Source organism: Lycium ferocissimum, chromosome 5 (genome assembly GCF_029784015.1).
Source record: "Lycium ferocissimum isolate CSIRO_LF1 chromosome 5, AGI_CSIRO_Lferr_CH_V1, whole genome shotgun sequence".
In the NCBI taxonomy this organism is placed as follows: domain Eukaryota; kingdom Viridiplantae; phylum Streptophyta; class Magnoliopsida; order Solanales; family Solanaceae; genus Lycium; species Lycium ferocissimum.
Window position 1 is genome coordinate 56,887,597 of NC_081346.1, and position 19,815 is coordinate 56,907,411.

Sequence of the window (19,815 nt, forward strand, 5' to 3'; positions counted from 1 at the left end):
GCACGGCAATATCATAATTTACATTTTCAAAGTTTTGAATGGATTATCCATATGCAACTCCAACAAAAAAAAAAAAAAAAAAAAAGAAACGGGTGCACTAAGCTTCCGCTATGCGAGGGGTTCGGGGAAGGGCTGGAGCACAAGGTTTTATTGTACGCACTCTTACCCTGCATCTTTGCAAGAGGCTGTTTCCACGCTCAAACCCGTGATCTCCTGATCACATGGCAACAACTTTACCAGCTACAACAAGGCTCTCCTTCATTGATATGCAACTCTAACTGACATTATACGATCATGGTCCTTTTCTTTTGAGCCATATTTTACTTTTCATTTGTTTCTTTACTCTGATCTAATCCAATCTCTAAAACAGACTAGAACGTTCATAGCATTGCTATCCAATAAGTGTCAGTTATATCTGAGTTGTTGCCTTAATTGGTTAAATGCACTTTCTGATGCCACAATTGAAATTAAAATATTTAGCATGTTTCTAGTCATTGTGAAAAGAATGGTATATCGCCTTTTGTTATTCCTCCATGTTGGATTTTTTTTTTTTTGTCTGGGTCGTAGGTCGCTCCATGTGGGCTGACCCGACCCGGTTAGGAGAGATAGGGTAAAGAGGTTAACAAATAAAAAATCTATAGAGAAGTTACCCCACACTAAATAACCTCTGCGATTATTAACGTGGAAAGTGGGATAGCAGTTCCTCTTCTTCTCTTCCTTAAAAAATACAGAACAACGCTCTTCTTCAGTATTTGACAGAGAATTCTCATCTCTAAAATCTTTAGCAATATCATAAAAACACAATAGTAGGGCATTTAGTTCGTGGATATCAGTGTTCTATTTCCTAGTGAAATAGAATTGGCTTGGAGCAATTCTTCAACAAAGATTCAGCGAATTTTCCGCTGCTGTTAACAGATACATGATTCTTGTTCCTGTTACTAATTTCTAACAATGGCATCAGAGCCTAGGTTGTGTATTCTCTTTATATGAACACATGGTCTTGATCCTGATTTCTTTAAAATTAAGAGACTATCCAAAAGATTGAAAGGAATTTTGACATTGTGTAGCATTGAAAAGATTTATTTTCAATCCCGCAGTTTTCTTTTGTGGTTTATGATTAGAGACCACTTTTGTTTTGACTTCTTCCATCAAGTGTTTTAATTGTTTGGGACATTCAAGTTATATAAGGATTGAAAAACTGAAGTGCATATAGTTTTAAAATTGTTTTAAGTTTTGTCCTAATTCCATGAAGTACCCTGATGTGGGAAGAATATATGTTACTGTTGTCATATATTTTTTTTGAAGTTTTGGTGAAAGTCAAAGAGATGCTTCCGTACGATTTTTCTTTTCAACTGAAAGGTTAGTTCCATAAAATCAAGCATTAGAATGCCTTGTTTGGTATTTGAAAAGGATTTCACTATTGAAGAAATTTTACTGAGTTGTATGTGGAATTTGAGTTTTGAAAGTGACAAGTACACGCTGATAAGTTAGTTTTCTTTGTCTCTTGGTATAAAATTCTATAACATTATGCCTGCAATGTCTACACTATTTTTGTCTTTTTGTGAATAGTGTAAATACACTTGATTGAATTGAGGGAACTTGGTAGAATGATAGACAAATTGAAACTATGCAACTAATTTTTTGATGATCTCGAATACGTATTGAAAATTGATTTCTCTATATCACACAATTAAAATTTTGGCACGAATCTTATACATTCAAACTCTACTTGTTTAGAGCTTTCCGTTGATATATTACCCGTTAAAAACGAATTGAAAACGAGTAAGATATGATTTTTTGAAGTTATGCTGAAAATTGTGACAGTTTTTCTGAAAAACTGGGTTCCGTTTTTTGATTTCTGGAAATTACTTGTTAAAAATTACAATGTGTGGTATATATTTTTATAATCTACTCGTTACAAGCTTTCCGTTGATATATTATGGATGTTAAACGGATTAAAAACGAGTGAGTCATGAACTGTTAAACTTTTGTTTAAGCAAAAAAAAAAAATTGTAACCTCCTAATAGCCACACTATTACATTGGTATATGATCCTTAAATGTAATTTTGTCTTCTACGAGTAATGTGGCATATGTTGTCATATTGAATGGTATGTCCATTCTTATTGTTTCCTTGTTCCCATTTCAAACATGGCTGGACGGGGACATGCTCGAAATGCTCCAAGTGGGAGTGCTGGTAAAAGTCGTGCAAAAGGACAACGTAGAAGAATGCGTCGTTGAAGGACTATATTCAGTAATGATTCAGACTCTGAGCCTGAAGTCATCAAGAATGTCCCAAAGATGATACAAAATATCTTTTGGGAGGATAGAGTTGTGCGAAGGGAAGGAGAAAGAAAATTTGTAGACTTTCAAAAATTCAAAATGCACCCATCTACATCTATTCCAAGTCGTCTTCGTCTTTTTGGGAGGAAGCTGTCAGAACTAATGTTTCAACATTTTAAAATTGTTTCGAGTTGGGATGCCTTGGGAATATTAAAGCAATCTTTACCATATTATTGGAAGGATCAGTTGGCTGATCTTTATCACAAGTTTTGTCCAAATGAACCTATTTGGGTATACACTATGGAACTTGAATACAAGTGGGAGGAAAAGGAAATAGCAACTAATATTAAGAAATCTTGGATACTAAAGACTTGTTCTAGACCCAGATTGAGTCCGATAGTTCCTAAATCTCAGCTTTCTAGACTTTCTCCCATAGATAAATTAGCTAAATACGTGGCTGAAAGTATTTTAGATCCTAGTCACCCACGTAATGAGAAGAAAGCCATAGACGAGTAGTATATGACTTGTAATTGTGTAAATTCCTTTTATGAACATATGTTTGTTTATCTCTTCTGTTATATATGCATATGAATATTTATTTATTTTTAATTGATATGTATAACAGAATATTGTAAGGGGATAAGACTAAAAGAATCTGTGTGATTCTAGTCACGAGTGTAACTAAATACACATTAAGAAATGATTTTCATTTTGGTTAAACATTTAGTTCTTAGATGATGATTGGAAACTTTTGTGACCTCTCGATTTCACACTAGATGTGAAACCTTTATGAAAATTGATTTGCTTGAATGTGTATATCATATGCTTTTATTTTAAGTGTAAATATTGATGAGTGAAAACTTGCTTAATTGTCTCAATCAACAGATATGGCATCTAAGAGCATCATTGTTGATTTAAACAAGCGTGAGAAACTAAACGGTGAGAATTACGACATTTGGAGTCGAAAAATGTAGTATGTACTGGAAGAGCAAGATGCTCTGGAAGGTATTAACCATGTTTTGGTTCACCCAGAATAGGTAACATATATTTTTTTTTTTTTTGCACAACACAAGGGATGCGAAAACTTACAATGCGTGGAAAAAAAAAATCTACTATACGTGGGATTATTGTGAGTTCTGTTGTTGATGAATTCATTCATGAATGTGAAGAATACCCTACTGCTCATGCTATGTGGGCACACTTACGAGAGACATATGAGGGGTACTACTGTGACCCGCCTTAGACAGCTGACTATCAAATTTGAAACTTACAAGAAGCGTCATGATCACAAAGTCAAACAACACCTTAGGGTGATGTCTAACATGATTGCTCAACTCAAAAGTGTTGGTCATGTTCTCTATGATGAGCTTGAAATATTTCAGGCAGTGATTCGGGCTTCCCAATAGTTGGGAACATTTGAAGGTTAAATTAATCCATAATGATAGCATCAAAACTTTTTCTAATGTGTTGACACCCAATTTTGTCCCTCCTTTATTCCAATTTATTTCCTCGGGCTTTTAAATTAATTAAATCTAAATATTTTATTTTCACTATCATTTCTACTACTATCATTACTTTCATTTTCATTATTCTACTACCAATATTAATAGTATTACTTTATCATAATTTTTAAAATGGTTCGTCATCATTTTATTTTCAGATTTTTGTACTCGTTAAATTAATTATACTTTATTAAACCTTTACTTTCTACGTACTAATTTTTAATTGTTTTCATTGTACTAGATATTAAATTGAAAGCCCAAGAAAGAATTAAAATTGAAAAGAAAGGCCAACAATTTTCAGCCAACTAATATGCCCAAAACATAAGCCCAAACGGATCCTTAACGGACCGGCCCACCCACGTTACCCGACCCGACCCGGTCCGACCCATTTCCTTTAACGAAAAAACCTAATCCCTCTTTCATTCTTCGAAAATAAGACCTTCTCTACTCTCTCTCTCTCTCGTTCTCTCTCTCTACCCTACTCCATTTTTAGCGAAGTTCGGTTCCCTTTAGCCGATTCTGAGACCTTGCCACTCCATTTACATACAAGTTCTTCTCTCTCTCTTACCTTGAACGATCAAGTCAACACAAGACGACGGAGATTTTCTTTCTTTATACGAAAAGTAATTGTGGATACAAAGCGAGAGGTTTTTAGATTCAACGGATCGTTTTGGATTCGTTTTCAAAATTCAACTCGAAATCGAACTTCAAATCCCGCCTAAAATTCGAGCAAAAACCCTAGCCTTAGCCTATAAATACATGGCTAAAATACTCGGGGAGGAGGTTTTTTTTGCGTCATGAAATCCTAGGTTTGTTGGTATCGTACAATTTTCTTTGAAATCAATACTTCGTGAAATATAATTAGGAGACCGAAATTATCATCGAAAATATAGCCTCGTTCTAAACACCACACGTTACTCCATTTTTATTCTCCGCTTTGAAACTCTAGTTACTTTAATCGGGTCGGGTTCGTTCGAGTTCGAGCTAGATTCGAGACCATCGACACCACGTTCAACGCACACACAAAAGGTAAACCCAATCTCTTTATTCGTCCTTTCCTCCATTTGAAAGTGTGGCACAAAAATGGAATATGTGAAATAAACGATGAGGAGACATGACTCTTGCCTTTAGTTTGGTTAACTTGGAATTACGTTTCTTGTCATGTTTGAATCATGTTGTCGAAATGTTATGAGAAGGTTTTGCTTATGTGATTTGTATTCGGAATGTTGTAAGAATCATATTCGTTTGTTTAGATTCAAGGTCATATTTACGGTTGCGTATCGTCTAAAGTAGGAGAATTCGACAAATGTTTTGTGAGTGTTCTATATGTTCTAGAATTTTGCCGTGTGCATTATGAGATTAATTCATATTCCACTTCGTGTATTTATTGGTCAAAACCTCACTCTGTGTTATGTAATAGAATAGTCTAAATTCGTGTTGCAAGCTTTGTTAAGTGCGTGAGTATACTATCACCCATAAGTTGGAGATTCGTTAAGGTTTAAGTTTCTGTCAATGCTTCTCTAAATCTTTCGGTGTATCTTGTCGATATGCCTAACTACCCATGTGTGTTTGATAGTAGCTAAGCAACGATATCACTTGGTTAATTCGACTTAGCTCCTTCCCTTTATTGTGTGATCGGGCGGCTTGCTTTATTGTCAAAATATATGGTCGAATCGCTTCCATTCTTTGGTGGTTTTTGATGCCTTTCATGCTATACATTATCATATTTTCACGAATATGTTTACGGTGGATACCCTTAAATTCCTTACATCTATTATCTTTTGGAAATTAGACGGACCACATAAATAAAACTATACCCTCTTGTCCAGTTGCATCTAAAAATGGACCTTTTCCAAATAAGTGGCAATCTGTTACCATCATGTTTTTGTTTTCCTTTTCTGGTTCAATTTAGTTACGCTAATTTCAAGGCACTCGTATGTTGTGCATATTGATCTTATATGTCATTGGTTTTGTTTGGTTCTGTTATTTCTTTTGGTTACATGCTGCTACTATCCAAACTTAATTTCAAACAAGTTACGATTCCCCGCTCTCGTTTTAATAAGTTCTTTGGTTTATTATGTTCTAGCGATTTCTCCCACCCCATTGTGTGTCTAAGAGTTTCCAAGTAGCGTGAAACATTAGTTTCCTAAAGTAGCAGTTATCTTGTGACTAAAAAGGGCTATTGTAATTTGAATTCAACCTATTTCGATAGTCTTGGACAGCCCGGTATAAGAGGATCCATATCCATTCGAGGCATCATTTTCGATGTAGTTTTCTTTTCCTTTTAAGTTGAATATTAGATTTAGAATGTGGTTGAACATCCCATCTTGTGTGGATGAGCTGGAGCATGTTTGTATTTATATAGACCGGTGATAAGTCATGAAGGGCTAGTCTCGGGGATAGATTTAAGTCTTAAGTTCTTGATTTAGAAATCACACGCTCGTGGCATCTTACCTTAAATATCGTGTTCATCTATATGACATAGTCTGTTTGATCATTATGAAATAATTTATTAAACTTTGCACATTAAAGTGCCTATTTGAGTTTATATTTGTATGTTTAACTTTAACCCTTGATTATATACTAATCTTTTTCTTTTATTTCGTGCATGACCATCTCACACACGAGTCCGAGGGACTCGTCATCTACCGCATTCGATGTTGGGCCAAAGCCCAACGAAATCCTTCTCTCGAGTCGGTCCTACCCGCAGCCAAAAGAGAAAACAAAAAATCTGGGCTAAGCTCAATAAACGGTGACAGGCCGCAGCAGTCCAAGAAAGTGGGCTGAGCCCATTTCATTATATCCACTCCTCCATCTTATTTTATATTCATTTTTGTATGCATTTAATGTGTATGTATGTCTAACATTCTTTTGTTTTGTTAATTTGGATAAACCTTAGTGACATTAAGGATTTTAGTTTAGTAAATGGGTAGGGAGAACTAACAATTATTTCTATAGGTTTTATTCCTTTTATGATAAACTATTTATAGCATCTAATATTTATGTATTTACTTGGAATAACTAATTTACAAATAGCATAGCTATATATATTTTGAGTCAATAGAATCATGTCATATCTTAAATTTTCAAAACGTTATTAATACACAAATACGAATTCAAGGACCTTTTTTTATAAACCATTTCTTCAAGATTTGTCAAATTATGCATATTTTTAAACTAACACAATTAAAGAGAAAGAAAACTCACTTCTTTTTGAATCCTATTTATGCACCTAAACTTTTCTACATTGCTATATTCATATAATATAGTTTATCCAAAATTCAAAACTACTAAAATCTCATCTCAAAAACTATTACTTATATGCAAATCATTACATTTTTTATTTACTTTCAATGGTATTCAAAGTTCCCTTTTTTATGCAAATGGTTACATCTACTACAAATCTTATTTTTATAACATTATTACTTTATTACATCTTACTTTAAAACTTTAGCAATACTTATAAAGTTATTTTTTCTACAATATTATATTTACATCTAGCCTAATTAAATTTAAGTCTGGTCGGATTAACCATTATTAATGGAACTTAGAGGATGCCTAATACCTTCCCTCTAGGTTAGTTGAACCCTTAATCAGGTCTTTTTGGTTTCGTAGACTTTAAAAACAAATCAACTTTAGATAATAATTTTAATTAGCTTAGGTGCCCTAATTCACTGTAAATAATTAGGTGGCGACTCCTTAACTTTAAATTAACCCCGGAATTACCCGGATGTCGTAAACTATTTTGACCCTGGTTAAAATAGGGTATGACATAATGTTGCCCGTCATGTCGAGCTTGAAGACAAGCGGCTTGCTGCTGCTAAAACTGTATCTAATGCCTATGTGGCAGAATCCAGTGGCATAAAGTCTTCAGGCTTCAAACGTAAGAAGAATTGGAAAAATGACGGAAAGGGTAAGGAGATCGGAGAAGGACCCTCCAAGAAAAGAAACAAGCCAAATCCCAAGAAAGGAAAACGGCTTTTCAAGAAGAAAGACAAGAGTAAGATGAAATGCTACAACTGCCATGTTCCAGGGTATTTTGCTCATGAGTCTCCTAAGCCGAAAAAGGTAGCATTTCTAAATGCTTCTCTAAGTGCTACATATATTTCTAGCACTATTTTACTAACTGAATCTTATCTTGTGTGGATTGTAGACTCAGGGGCCACCGACTATGTAAGGTTGTGATCGAGAAGCATTTGTAGAGTTTCGTCGAGTCTCACCTGGATCTAGGTGGATATATGTAGGAAATAATGCAAAGCTTGAAGTCAAAGGGATAGACACTTGGAAAATGGATTTGCATGGTGGCCGATCTTTGATGTTGCATGACGTCCTATATGATCCAGAGATCCGACGTAACTTAGTATCTGTGTTTGTTCTTTTAGATCTTGGTTTCGATTTAAAGTTTAGTCGCAATGGTGTTAGAATTACTCTAGACAATGTTTTTTATGGTTTTGGACTTCGTTATGATGGCCTTATCGTTTTAGATTGTAATCCTTCAACTTATGACTATTATGTTGACCATTATGTAATGACATGTTATTCTAGTAACATTGATGTTGATGTTATTACATGGCATGCAATATTAGGTCACATAGGGCAAGACCGAATGAATAGATTGGCAAAGGAAGGGCATTTAGGTCCTTTCTCCAAAATCAAAATGCCAACTTATGAAAATTGTCTTGCCGGAAAGATTACACATAAACCATTTGGGAAGGCTAAGAGAGTAGATTCCCCGTTGCAATTAATCTATTCTGATATTTGTGGTCCAATGAATGTGAGGGCAAGGTCTGGTGCTATGTATTTCCTTACGTTTATTGATGATTTCACGCGCTTCGGCTATGTCTATTTAATTTCTCACAAATCTGAAGCACGTGAATGTTTTTGAAGATATATGAATGAAGTTGAGAATCAATTAGATAAAAGTATAAAGAATTTAAAAACCGATAGAGGCCATGAATATTTATCAAAACAGTTTGGAGAATTATGTAATGAAAAAGGCATTACGAGATAGTTAACTACTCCTTACACACCTCAACAAAAAGGTGTAGCAAAAATGAGGAATAGAACATTATTGGACATGACAAGATCCATGATGGCCCAGAAAAATTTGCCTATCTCCTTCTAGGGAGATGCGTCATTGACTGCAGCCTATATTCTAAATAAAGTGCCTTCTAAATCAGTTAATTCTACTCCTTATAAGCTATGGACTGGTCATAAACCGAACCTGAATGATCTACCACCTTAGGGTCATGCTGCATATGTAAAAGATCGTTTTGGTAAGTTTGGAAAACTGAGTCCAAAAGGGAAGAAATATATCTTTATAAGATACTCAGAACACTCCAAAGGGTATGTGTTCATTGGTGAATTAGAAAATGGAAGTATAACTGAAATTGAATCACGAGATGTCCCGTTCTACAAAATGATTTTCCCAAAAAGGGCGAAATAAAAGAAGAAGAGCCTTTTTACGAAATGTTGAATTCAGATGATCAGACAATGTCTTCAGACAAGTTTTATAGTCAAATAGATTAAGGATTGATTCCTTATCCAAGTGGGAGTTTTGAATCCCAAAATCCTATTGAGGAATCTGAACTTCAATTGCGTATGAGTACTAGAAAAGGTATACCTAAACGATCATACGAGATTGAGGATTACGTTTTCATGGTATCTCCACAGAATTAGATGAGCCTAATTCTGTTACTGAGACTTTGACAAGCCCTGGAAAAGATGAATGGACGAAAGCAATGAAAGAACACTACTAGAAAAAAGGAGCTTTGCGATTGCGGGATTCAAAACTTACAAAAGCTGCTTAAATGAAAAAGACCTATCAAAATTCTAAAAAATTTCATAGCTGACCCTGGATCTATCTTCAGCAACATATACCTAGACGTTTCCACATCCAAATTCAACAGGAAAGAATATATATATTTATATGAGAGAGAGAGAGAGAGAGAGAGAGAGTTGAGTTTTAGATGAGTTACCGGGAATGATGCCGGCGACGGCGAGACAGAGAAGAGATAGAGCATCGGCTAACAACAGTAACAAGAGCTTTGCCCTATTTTTGAAATATTTAAGAGCACAAAACCTAGATTCAAGGAATTGGAGGGAATATATTAATTTAGAGGAAAATTTCGGAGGAAAAGATAAAATAGCACAAGTTGACTTCAATTAGTGGATTTTAGCGCCCATTCCTTTTACTGCCAGTAAAAAGATACTTAATACCGGGTATTGTTCATTTGCCGTGATTACTTGAAGTTATTAAATTATTTAGTGGCCATTCGTTTATTGCCGCTAATAAATTGCCACTAAAATTTGTTTTTCTAGTAGTGGAAGAATTAGAGACCATGAGAACCAACAAAGTCTGGGATCTGGTTGACCTTCCTTTTGGGCGTAGAGCTATTGGGAACAAATGGGTTCTCAAAGTTAAATAAAAAGCGGACGGGTCAATAGAAAGATACAAGTCATGATTGGCCGCAAAAGGTTTTACCCAACAAGCTGGAATAGATTACGAGGAAACCATTTCACCAGTTGTGAAGTTTACCTCAATTAAGTTACTTTTGGCTATTGTTGCACGTTTGGATCTAGAATTACACCAAATGGATATGAAGACAGTTTTTCTCAATGGAGAATTAAACGAGGAAATATACATGGAACAACCTGTAGGTTTCATCGTTAAAGGACAAGAAAAGAAAGTTTGCAAATTAAAAATATCTATTTATGGCCTGAAGCATTCTTTAAGGCACTGGTATTTGATATTTCACAAAGAGGTGATTTCATATGATTTCACCATGATCGATGAAGACCATTGCATCTATGTGAAGAAGTCCAATGGAATGTTTGTAATTCTTTCCCTTTACGTGGATGATATTTTATTAGCGGGAAATGATTTGGAGTATGTCAAAACTATCAAGTCATGGCTTTCAAAGTCATTTGACATGAAAGACATGGGTAAAGCAGACTATATATTGGGTGTTAAGATCCAAAGAGATCATTCCAAGAAAGTCTTGAGTCTATCTCAAGAAACTTATATAAAGAAAATTTTGGAACGCTTCCTAATGAATAGTTGCAAACCCATGGATACTCCTATAGCAAGAGGTGAGACTTTAAGCCTTGAAATGTGTCCAGAAACTGAAAAAGAAAAAGAAGACATGTCTCGAGTTCCATATTCAAATGCTGTCGGGAATTTGATGTAAGCTATAATGTGTACTCGTCCGGACATTTGTTATACCGTAGGTCTGGCTAGCAGGTATCAGTCCAATCCTGGAAGAGATCATTGGAAAGCTGTGAAGAGGATCTTCAGATACCTAAAAGGAACTGTTGATTATTCACTATGTTATAGTGGAAATGATTTACACTTGAACGGGTATATAGATGTTGATTGGGGTGGTGACCGAAAAAATAGAAAATCGACATCCGGCTATGCTTTCTTACTTAATGGTGGTGTTATTTCATGGAAAAGTAAGAAACAAACTTGCACGGCTCTTTCAACTATGGAAGCTGAGTTCGTGGCTTGTGCATCTGCAGTACAAGAAGCTGTTTGGTTAAAAAGATTCTTTGAGCATTTGGATGTAGCAAAGAATTCTCATGGATCAATGATTGTACATTAGTCAAGCGGTTATTACATACACATAGGATCCTAAGTATCACAGCAAAACCAAACATATTGACATCAAGTATAACTTTGTAAGAGACACAGTAGCAAGTGGAGATGTAACTTTACAATACATACCTACGCGAGAAATGATAGTTGATCCTTTTACAAAGGCGATATCTAGAGACCTGTTTGAGAAACATGTTATGGCACTAGGTTTGCGTAGGACATGATTATATTTCTGTATTGTAAAGTGACTTGGTTGTTATAATATTTTCATCAATATTTGACTCTTGAAGTTGTGTTCATATCTTATATGCATGTGATGATGTAATTTTATTGATAAAGTATGTGACACAAGTCGCGGATTGGCTCTCTCACACGAGCAATCGCCTCTTACGTTGAGTAACGTGAAGAGATGAGTTCCACCACTATGTTATGACTTGTTTTCTAAGCTAGATATGAGTTTCTCTAAGAAGATGGATTTGAGGATCATTGAAGAGAGAAGCTCCGGTTAGACATCTGGAGGTGTCTAGATCAAGATCTGTACAAAGGTTGAATGAGTAAATGAATGAGACACACGCGCCATTTAAGGTGAGAACATCGTAGCACGTGTTTCATACCACGTGTGCTAAGCGACCAATGGGTTAATGGAAGAATGGATCCCTGCTTCTTCATTTTGTGAGACCCCGAAAAGTTACATTAACTTTTCATTGGAATACCCTTTGACCTTTAGTTTTTTCTTGAAGTTTCAATCAATGTTGCTACTTTAGCGTGTTACTAATAGCCATGAGTAATTCGGCAATGCAGTGCATGTCTAGGAAAGCAGTTGATTTGGAATAGATAGATTCAAGTAGAAAGGGAAGACAATTAAAATTATTAATTTAACTTGTATTCATAGGCCGGCCATTACACTTACCATAAGGGTGTCAAGTGTAATTATGGATATAAAGTTAAACATGAACTCGAGTTCACCTCTTTAGAGGACGAGGGATCAGATAACTAGCTACTAGTGTAGCGGATGATGTCTGGGGTATTGCGAGTAATAAGATCCTCTTGTTAGTAATGAATCTCTTCCGTATGTGATTGGATTTCTACGTGGAGCTCTTGTACAACCTTAATAGGTTTGAAATTTTATAACTCTTAATGCTCGCAAGTCGCACGAAATATTTGTTTGTATGAATTACTTGTGTTATCGATATAATATTATTTCTAGGTCTAGTCCGCCATGAGCGAAGTGGGAGATATTGGATTTTTTTTGTCTGAGTCGTGGGTCGCTCCATGTGGGCTGACCCGACCCGGTTAGGAGAGATAGGGTAAAGAGGTTAATAGATAAAAAACACAGAGAAGTTACCACACACTAAATAATCTCTACGGTTATTAACATGGAAAGTGGGATAGCAGTTCCTCTTCTTCTCTTCCTTAAAAAATACAAAACAACGCTCTTTTTCAATTATGACAGAGAATTCTCTTCTCTAAAAGCTTTAGCAATATCATAAACACACAACAATAGGGCATTTAGTTCATGGATATCAGTGTTTTATTTCCTAGTGAAGTAGAATTGGCTTGGAGCAATTCTTCAAATAAAGATTGTGTGAATTTTCTGCTGCTGTTAACAGGTACACGATTCTTGTTTTTGTTACTAATTTCTAACACCCCAGCATTCCAACATACTAACAAACATTTCTGTGGGGCTCCACCTTCAGTGTTAAATAAAAATCAAGCTCTGCAAAGTTATGAAACAGCTGACTTCCAACAGCCGCTAGACTTTCTTAACCTGTCAGATATAAAGGCAACAGGAAGAAGTTATACCTAGTCTAGTGGTCACATATGGAGTGGGGATTGACAAATCCCTCTGTGATGCTAACGGAACTTGAACTTTGGTGCAGTTATCTTAGCTTAGAGGTTAATTTTTCAGATCATGCAATCCACATAGTGACCACTAATGTTTCTAGAAAGAGGATGCCCTTCAGATTCCTGAATATTCCGACTGGTGATGATAAATTCTGGGTACTATTGATACAGTAATAGGGAGTTACAGCTGCCGCTGGCTCTGCTCCTGGAGTCTGGAAACCTGGAGCAGCATGTTGATCGGGAGTCTGAGCCCCAACCCTTGTTTGAGAACCATCTAGCATGACATGCGACATACCCACCTGAGCCATACCCTCGAGGAAACCCAACATCCGCACCAAAGTGTCTTGAAGTACACGAGTAGTAATAAATCTGGTGGTGCCTGAGCCGGACCAATTCAGCTGCTTCAACCGGCTCATATATATATATATATATATATATAGTACTAACTTTTCCAAATAAATTATAGTTAATCTTTGTTATTATTTTTCCAAGGGGTTCTCATTACCTTGCCAAAAAATGAAATTGAAATTAGATTACTTCCCAAACATCAAAAAATAAAAATAAAAATTAATTTACTAACTTTTCCAAATAGCTAGACTATACCTAATCTTGGTTACTATTTTCTATCAACTGAAAATTTATCATGCAAGCTTTTTCTTTCCTATAAATATATTGCTAAAGTCACAAATTAAAGGGATATCAATAAACAAGTCATATAATCATTGTAGTGTTAGCAAATTAATACTTACTTTGAAGAGAGAATGGAGATGGCAACATTTCAAAAGGTTCTGTTGGTGTCCTATTTGCTTATTTTGTTAAGTAACTGATCCAACTCTCCTCCTCTATATTCCATTTTTGTGCTAATGGAATCTCTTTTTATTTAATTTAATTATGAGAACTCTAGTTATTTTTTCAATATAATTTATTCAACAATGTTGATGGTGTAATTAGGTCAAGGAAGCAATGGGAAATTGTGCAATCGGGATGACGACTGTCAAGATAAATGGTGTATTCATGTGAGTCCAGCATGTGACTTGAAGATAAATAGTTGCTATTGTAAACTTGCTGAAGAATCACAACCACCACCTCCTAATGGACCAAAAATCCGCCAGACCAAAAAAGACTGTTTTATGTTTTTTGGTCATCATTAAGAATGATCAATAAAAGTTCCTTGTGTTTATTTTGACATTGAAAAATGGTTTACTCTTTCTGGATTTGTTAATGTCGCAATGTATTTTACCTTCAATTAACTCCGAGTTGATGGGTGTTTTAGAGATTTGAATATACCTCTATTTGAGATTCAGATTGATGGTTCGTTTAATGATTGATACTCGCTAGTTGATAGTCTGTCACGATTCAAATTTATGAGCCACAGCTGACAACCTAACGAGCTACTACCTATTAGGTGACCGTTACATTCAACATCATAATGCATTCTTACATCCAAAAATGGAACCACGACTTCAATAGAAGTAAAAAATCTTATAGCAGCGAAAATGAAAAATCGGGGATACCGTTTATTTAGCCTCCGAATATGTATTATAATATTAGTAATTCAATCCTTACACTCTTTTAAAGAATCTTGGCGATTTTCAAAGTAATATATGATTGAATAGGCACTAATTCGGAACAAAAAAATAAAAAGTTTAAAATAAAGTAAAACACCAGTAACAGCAAAAAAAAAAAAAAAAAAAAAAAAAAAGCACAAAAAAATTTAAAAAGGAAGCGTAAAAGAAGGAAGAAACGCTAAATGAGGCCTGACAAGACAAGTCAAATTTAGCGGGTTAAGGTTAGTCTTTTCCTTCCCGCCCTGCTCCGTCTTTCATCCTGTAATTTTCGCTTGTTTGCTTGTTCATATTTTGAACCCTCTAGGTGAAAATCCTAACTCCGCCACTGATGAAGTTGTTTGGATGGGTTGTGAGGGTGGGCTGAGAGGTGGTGTAAAGAAGAGGTGTGTTCGAGATTGGTGGTTGGGTGGTATAAGGGTGGGGCCTGGTGTAGGGCGGGTTTACTTGGGGAGGGGAGAGGGTGGTGGCATTTGGTGAAAGGTAGGAGTGGAGTGAAAATGAGGTGCATTCAAAGGGGGTGGTTGAGTGGGGTGGGGGTAGATTGGTTGATGGAGTGGTGGGGGCGGGAGTGAATTTAAGGGTGAGGAGGATACAATTAATATGAAATACCACTTGTGAGACTTATTTTCCTTATTTGCTCGAAATCATTTTCATCATTTTCCTAAAGAAAATAATTTCCAAAAATTTTGATCAACCGAACATATTCTCCTGAAATATTTTCCTCCATACCTATAAAACCCATAGAACAAATAAAACCCACAAAGGAGCAGCCATCTATGATCTCTTCTGCAGCACAACAACCACAATATCAATGAGATTACAGATCTCCAAACTTACACAAAGCAACAACGTATATACACCACATTCTTCTCTGAAAAAAATGTAATTGAACACTTGAGTGAATGATCTTCAACACCGTTCTGTTTTTAGCTATTTAAACTAAATACAAAGAAAGACCCTGCTAACGCGGGATGATTTTTGCCCCCGATTTCCCTTTTTTTTTCTTTCCTTTTCTTTTCTTTTTTTTTTCTACAAAGAAAACACATCATCTCCTAGCTAGTCATGAACAATTGAATGAATCAGTATTGAAGCCTCATCCGTTGCTGGAACTGCATCATCTGCTCACAAATACAACAAAAACACACTCATTTCAATCTTTACCATATATACAAACTAACACTTAATCATATGACCCCTCACAATATTTCTTAAAAAAAAAAAAAAAAAAAAAAACTAGCAAAAATTACAAGCAAATGCCTTTGGTGATCTCGTTTACAAAATATGACCATATGTATAGGTTTTGTATATTTATAGGTTTTGTATATTTATATGTATAATATACATAACCGGTGTATAAAATTTGTATATTTCCGTCATATTAGTAAATAAGTTTTGCCGAACGGTAGTAAGTTTCCCAAAAACCAATAATCAAGACAAAAAAAGGATGAAAATTTAGACATACCTGGAAGAGGAGTTGGCAAGTGGGAAACAATATTGTCCAAAACACTTCCACTTTCTTCTTCTGTTTTCTTCATCTCATCTTTTTGTCCTTGTCCAGTACTGTTGTTTTCTTGGTTCTCCACAGAACTTTCAGTTGGATGAAAAATATTTGAGATCAAATTGTTGATTATCCCTCCACCTCCACTTTCATTACCACTTTTCTCCTCTACTTTAGAAGCTGTATCTTCCTTCTTATTCTCATCTTTAACATCAAAAAGATCATTTCTTTCTTTGTTTCTAGCTTCACCTGCTCTAGGACTCATTAAGTTGGAAATTATATGATTAATAATCCCACCACCTTCTTCTTTTCCTTTCTCACCTTTACTCTCTTCGCTGATTTCTCCAACATTTTCTTGGTTTTCTTCTTCCACTTCTTGACCTCTAGAGTTGGAGAAGCCAAAGTTTGCAATATCACTAATACCATCTTCCATTTCTTGTCACTTTTTTCGGGATATTTTAGCCACTTTTTTTTTTTTCCAAAGTTCTGAAAATGAGGGTTTGAAATAGTGGTTGATAGAGATGGACAAATGTCATTTTTATAGGTTATTTTATATGGTAATCTTCCACGTATTTTGAAGACTTTAATCTGGCTTTGGTCACTGTATTTCAATACCCAATGAGGGAAATACATGTGAAAGTTTCCTTGGATTCTATATCCACCCCATGCTATGTACTGGTAAAGTCGGTTCTGTTTACAATATAAAAAGGGAGAGGTTACAATGCTTCTGTATTCTCTTAACTGAAAGGCCAATAGCCAATAGGTAAGACTTTCATGATAAAGCATAAACTTCGATAAGTGCAAGATAGAGAAGTAATTTAAATTCACTGAGCCTCTTTATATTTTGGGATAATTATCCTTTTAGACCGTCCTAAAAGCTAATAAGCGTATAATTTAACTAGCGCAGTAATTAATTTTAGTCGACGTGCAAATATAAAAAAGCCCTTACATTATTTAAGATAGAAGGACGGTTGTCTTCTTTATATATGAAGTTTGAAAAATGTAATAGCCGCCAATCAAAGTAATAGTCGATAAATATACCTATTTTATAAATAATTAGATATTTTTTATATGGGGGATAGCGATTGTAATTACTTTTAGCTGATCGACCAAATGTAACACTCTTTGACTATCCTTTTGTTGTCTTCATTTCTCCATTTTATCGTCATCAATTTCTGTGACCGTTGGAGCAATATTCATCCATCTCATAAGATGGTTTGTCTCATATAAATCTACACAAGTTCTTCTTCTTTTAGTGAGAGAGATCAATACAAAATCTTCCTACCATATTATAGTGTGCTAGGATTTCTTCTTTAATCTTTGTTAGATATATTCTAGCTCCTAGTTTTATACTAGAAGGATATCTAGCTCCTAGTTTTATACTAGAAGAACTTGTTGAATCCTGAGGGATACTATTTCGGATGAAAGTTCCTAAAGGACAATGCCTTTGATATGCTTCAAGCTTTCAAGAGTTCTCTACAAGTTTTGTGATCAAATATTTTCCGTAAGATTTCCAACGAGATTTAACTTCTTTTCACAAAATATTCGTAGTTGTGATTCAAAGTTGTAATAACTAATTTGATCTCAAATCGTGTGGTAAAATCGTCGAACTATTTAAATGAGAGATGGCTGTAATTCTCTTTAACAATTTTCTTTAATATAATCACAGTGTTCTGTAGACGGTCCTCCTTCAATTATGAACAAAATGTAGTTCTTCTAGAGGTGCGTATACGCTTCATCATTTGTAGTAGGAATAAGGATTTTATCCTTAAAAACTCAAAAGAGATAATTAAAGATAAAAAAGACTTGAAAGAAGGACGTAGATTTTAGTGTTTGAGCATACGATACTTTTCTTTGTCCACTAAAGTCTTCATCATTGATGTTCTAATTATTGAGAATGTGATGGGGTGAACAGGATTTTCATCCTCAATAAGAAGTATGGATTTTTGAGTCTGAAAATAAAATTAAAAAATCTAGTAGAAAACGATCTCCTTTTACTAAGTCCTACGTGGCATTGATTCGAACAAATTAGGCCAGTAGATATCTGATGCGTAAGTATTACACAAACGAAATCGTTCATGTTCTCTATTTTATATTTAATTTGGGGTTTGGATATCCGTATTGCGGCCTAACTAATCCGAATTCGCGCCGCGTATGATCTATTTAACAGGAAAGCACCAGGGGCGGAGCCACGTTAGCTCCAGAGGGTTCATCCGAACCCCTCAGCGAAAAATTACAGTGTATTTTCAAAGTTAAAATTTTTTATATATTATAAAGAGTGGTTTCAACATGTCTGTTTTTTGTAAATAATGCAAAAAGTGATGGTATTATAGTCTTTAAAACACATCAATGCAAAAAGCTTGCTTTGGGAGGTTGTATTTTCTGGTTTGTTTGTTGGACCTTATAATACCTCTAGGAAAAGCCCACCTTTTCCATTGTAATTACAAGATCATGCCCTCATTTGAAATAAATGTCATTTAAAGAGTTGGGCCATTAGATTTTTCAAATTGACATGTGGCCCTTAATCTAACAATAATGATGTCATAATCTACTCTAATTTCCTCCATGAGGATAAATACTTATATATACCCATGTTTATTATATTGCTAAGTAATTTTGATGAGGAGATAATTTATAGTATTAATTAATCATTACTTATTAAATACTAAAAAAAATTATGTCAATTTCCTCCATTAGGATAAATACTTATATATACCCATGTTTATTATATTGCTAAGTAATTTTGATGAGGAGATAATTTATAGTATTACTTAATCATTACTTATTAAATACTAAAATTTTTTGTATAAATGCAAGTCCTAAATTCTCTCCCTTCCTTTTTCTTTAGCCTTGAAATTAAAGAATTTTTTACTTGTCCATTTTAACAAATCAAGAGCGATTTTATTATTTTCTTCTAATACTATCAATAGTCAAATTTAGATTTCAAAGCATAATTAATAAGTTTAATTTAGTAAAATAAACCCCTAATAAATATTTTCTTAAGAGAGTAGCAAGGCAACATAACCAAATAAAAAAATGGAGGGTAAACATCGAATATGAATAAGTTTTTACCTTTGTGGGGGCTAAACATAATTCGCTATTAAATAACGTGTAACAATTCGTCATTCTTTTATGCGCAAAACAAACCACCCAATGTTTTATTAAGTCTAACTAATGCTCCTATCAGTTATTGATATTACATATATTAAAGCTCAACTTTGAGTTTCATGAACTTATCAAAGTTTATATTCTAAATAAAATTTATTAACATAAAAAGGATAAGAACTTATAACATTTTTTCTTTGGAAGTGAAAAAAAAAGTTATTTTATTCAGCTTTCAAATATTTTTATAGGATCAATAAGAAGTTTTTCAATTTGAAATATACCAAATTATTTTCTTATAAATAAAATGATGTTACGAAAAGAAAGAACAAGAGCACAAGAAGATTTATTTCTTTCATTTAAACTTATGATGTAATTTGACTAAATATTGACATACACGATTTCGCTCTTTCATATACTAG

At 34.5% G+C, this 19,815-nt stretch overlaps 2 protein-coding genes across 2 annotated transcripts; one reads left to right on the forward strand and one right to left on the reverse strand.

Moving 5' to 3' along the window:
* The first annotated feature begins 10,979 nt into the window (after positions 1–10,979).
* On the forward strand, positions 10,980–11,387 carry LOC132057842 (secreted RxLR effector protein 161-like). Its single transcript, XM_059450434.1, has one exon. It carries the CDS (start codon positions 10,980–10,982, stop codon positions 11,385–11,387), a length of 408 nt encoding a protein of 135 aa, XP_059306417.1.
* A 4,212-nt stretch (positions 11,388–15,599) lies between these two features.
* LOC132058427 (uncharacterized) lies at positions 15,600–16,813 on the reverse strand. The gene is made up of 2 exons (XM_059450929.1): positions 16,256–16,813; positions 15,600–15,911 (listed from the first exon to the last, which is right to left on the reverse strand). Exons 1-2 carry the CDS (start codon positions 16,722–16,724, stop codon positions 15,850–15,852), a joined length of 531 nt encoding a protein of 176 aa, XP_059306912.1. The 5' UTR covers positions 16,725–16,813; the 3' UTR covers positions 15,600–15,849.
* Positions 16,814–19,815: the final 3,002 nt, after the last annotated feature.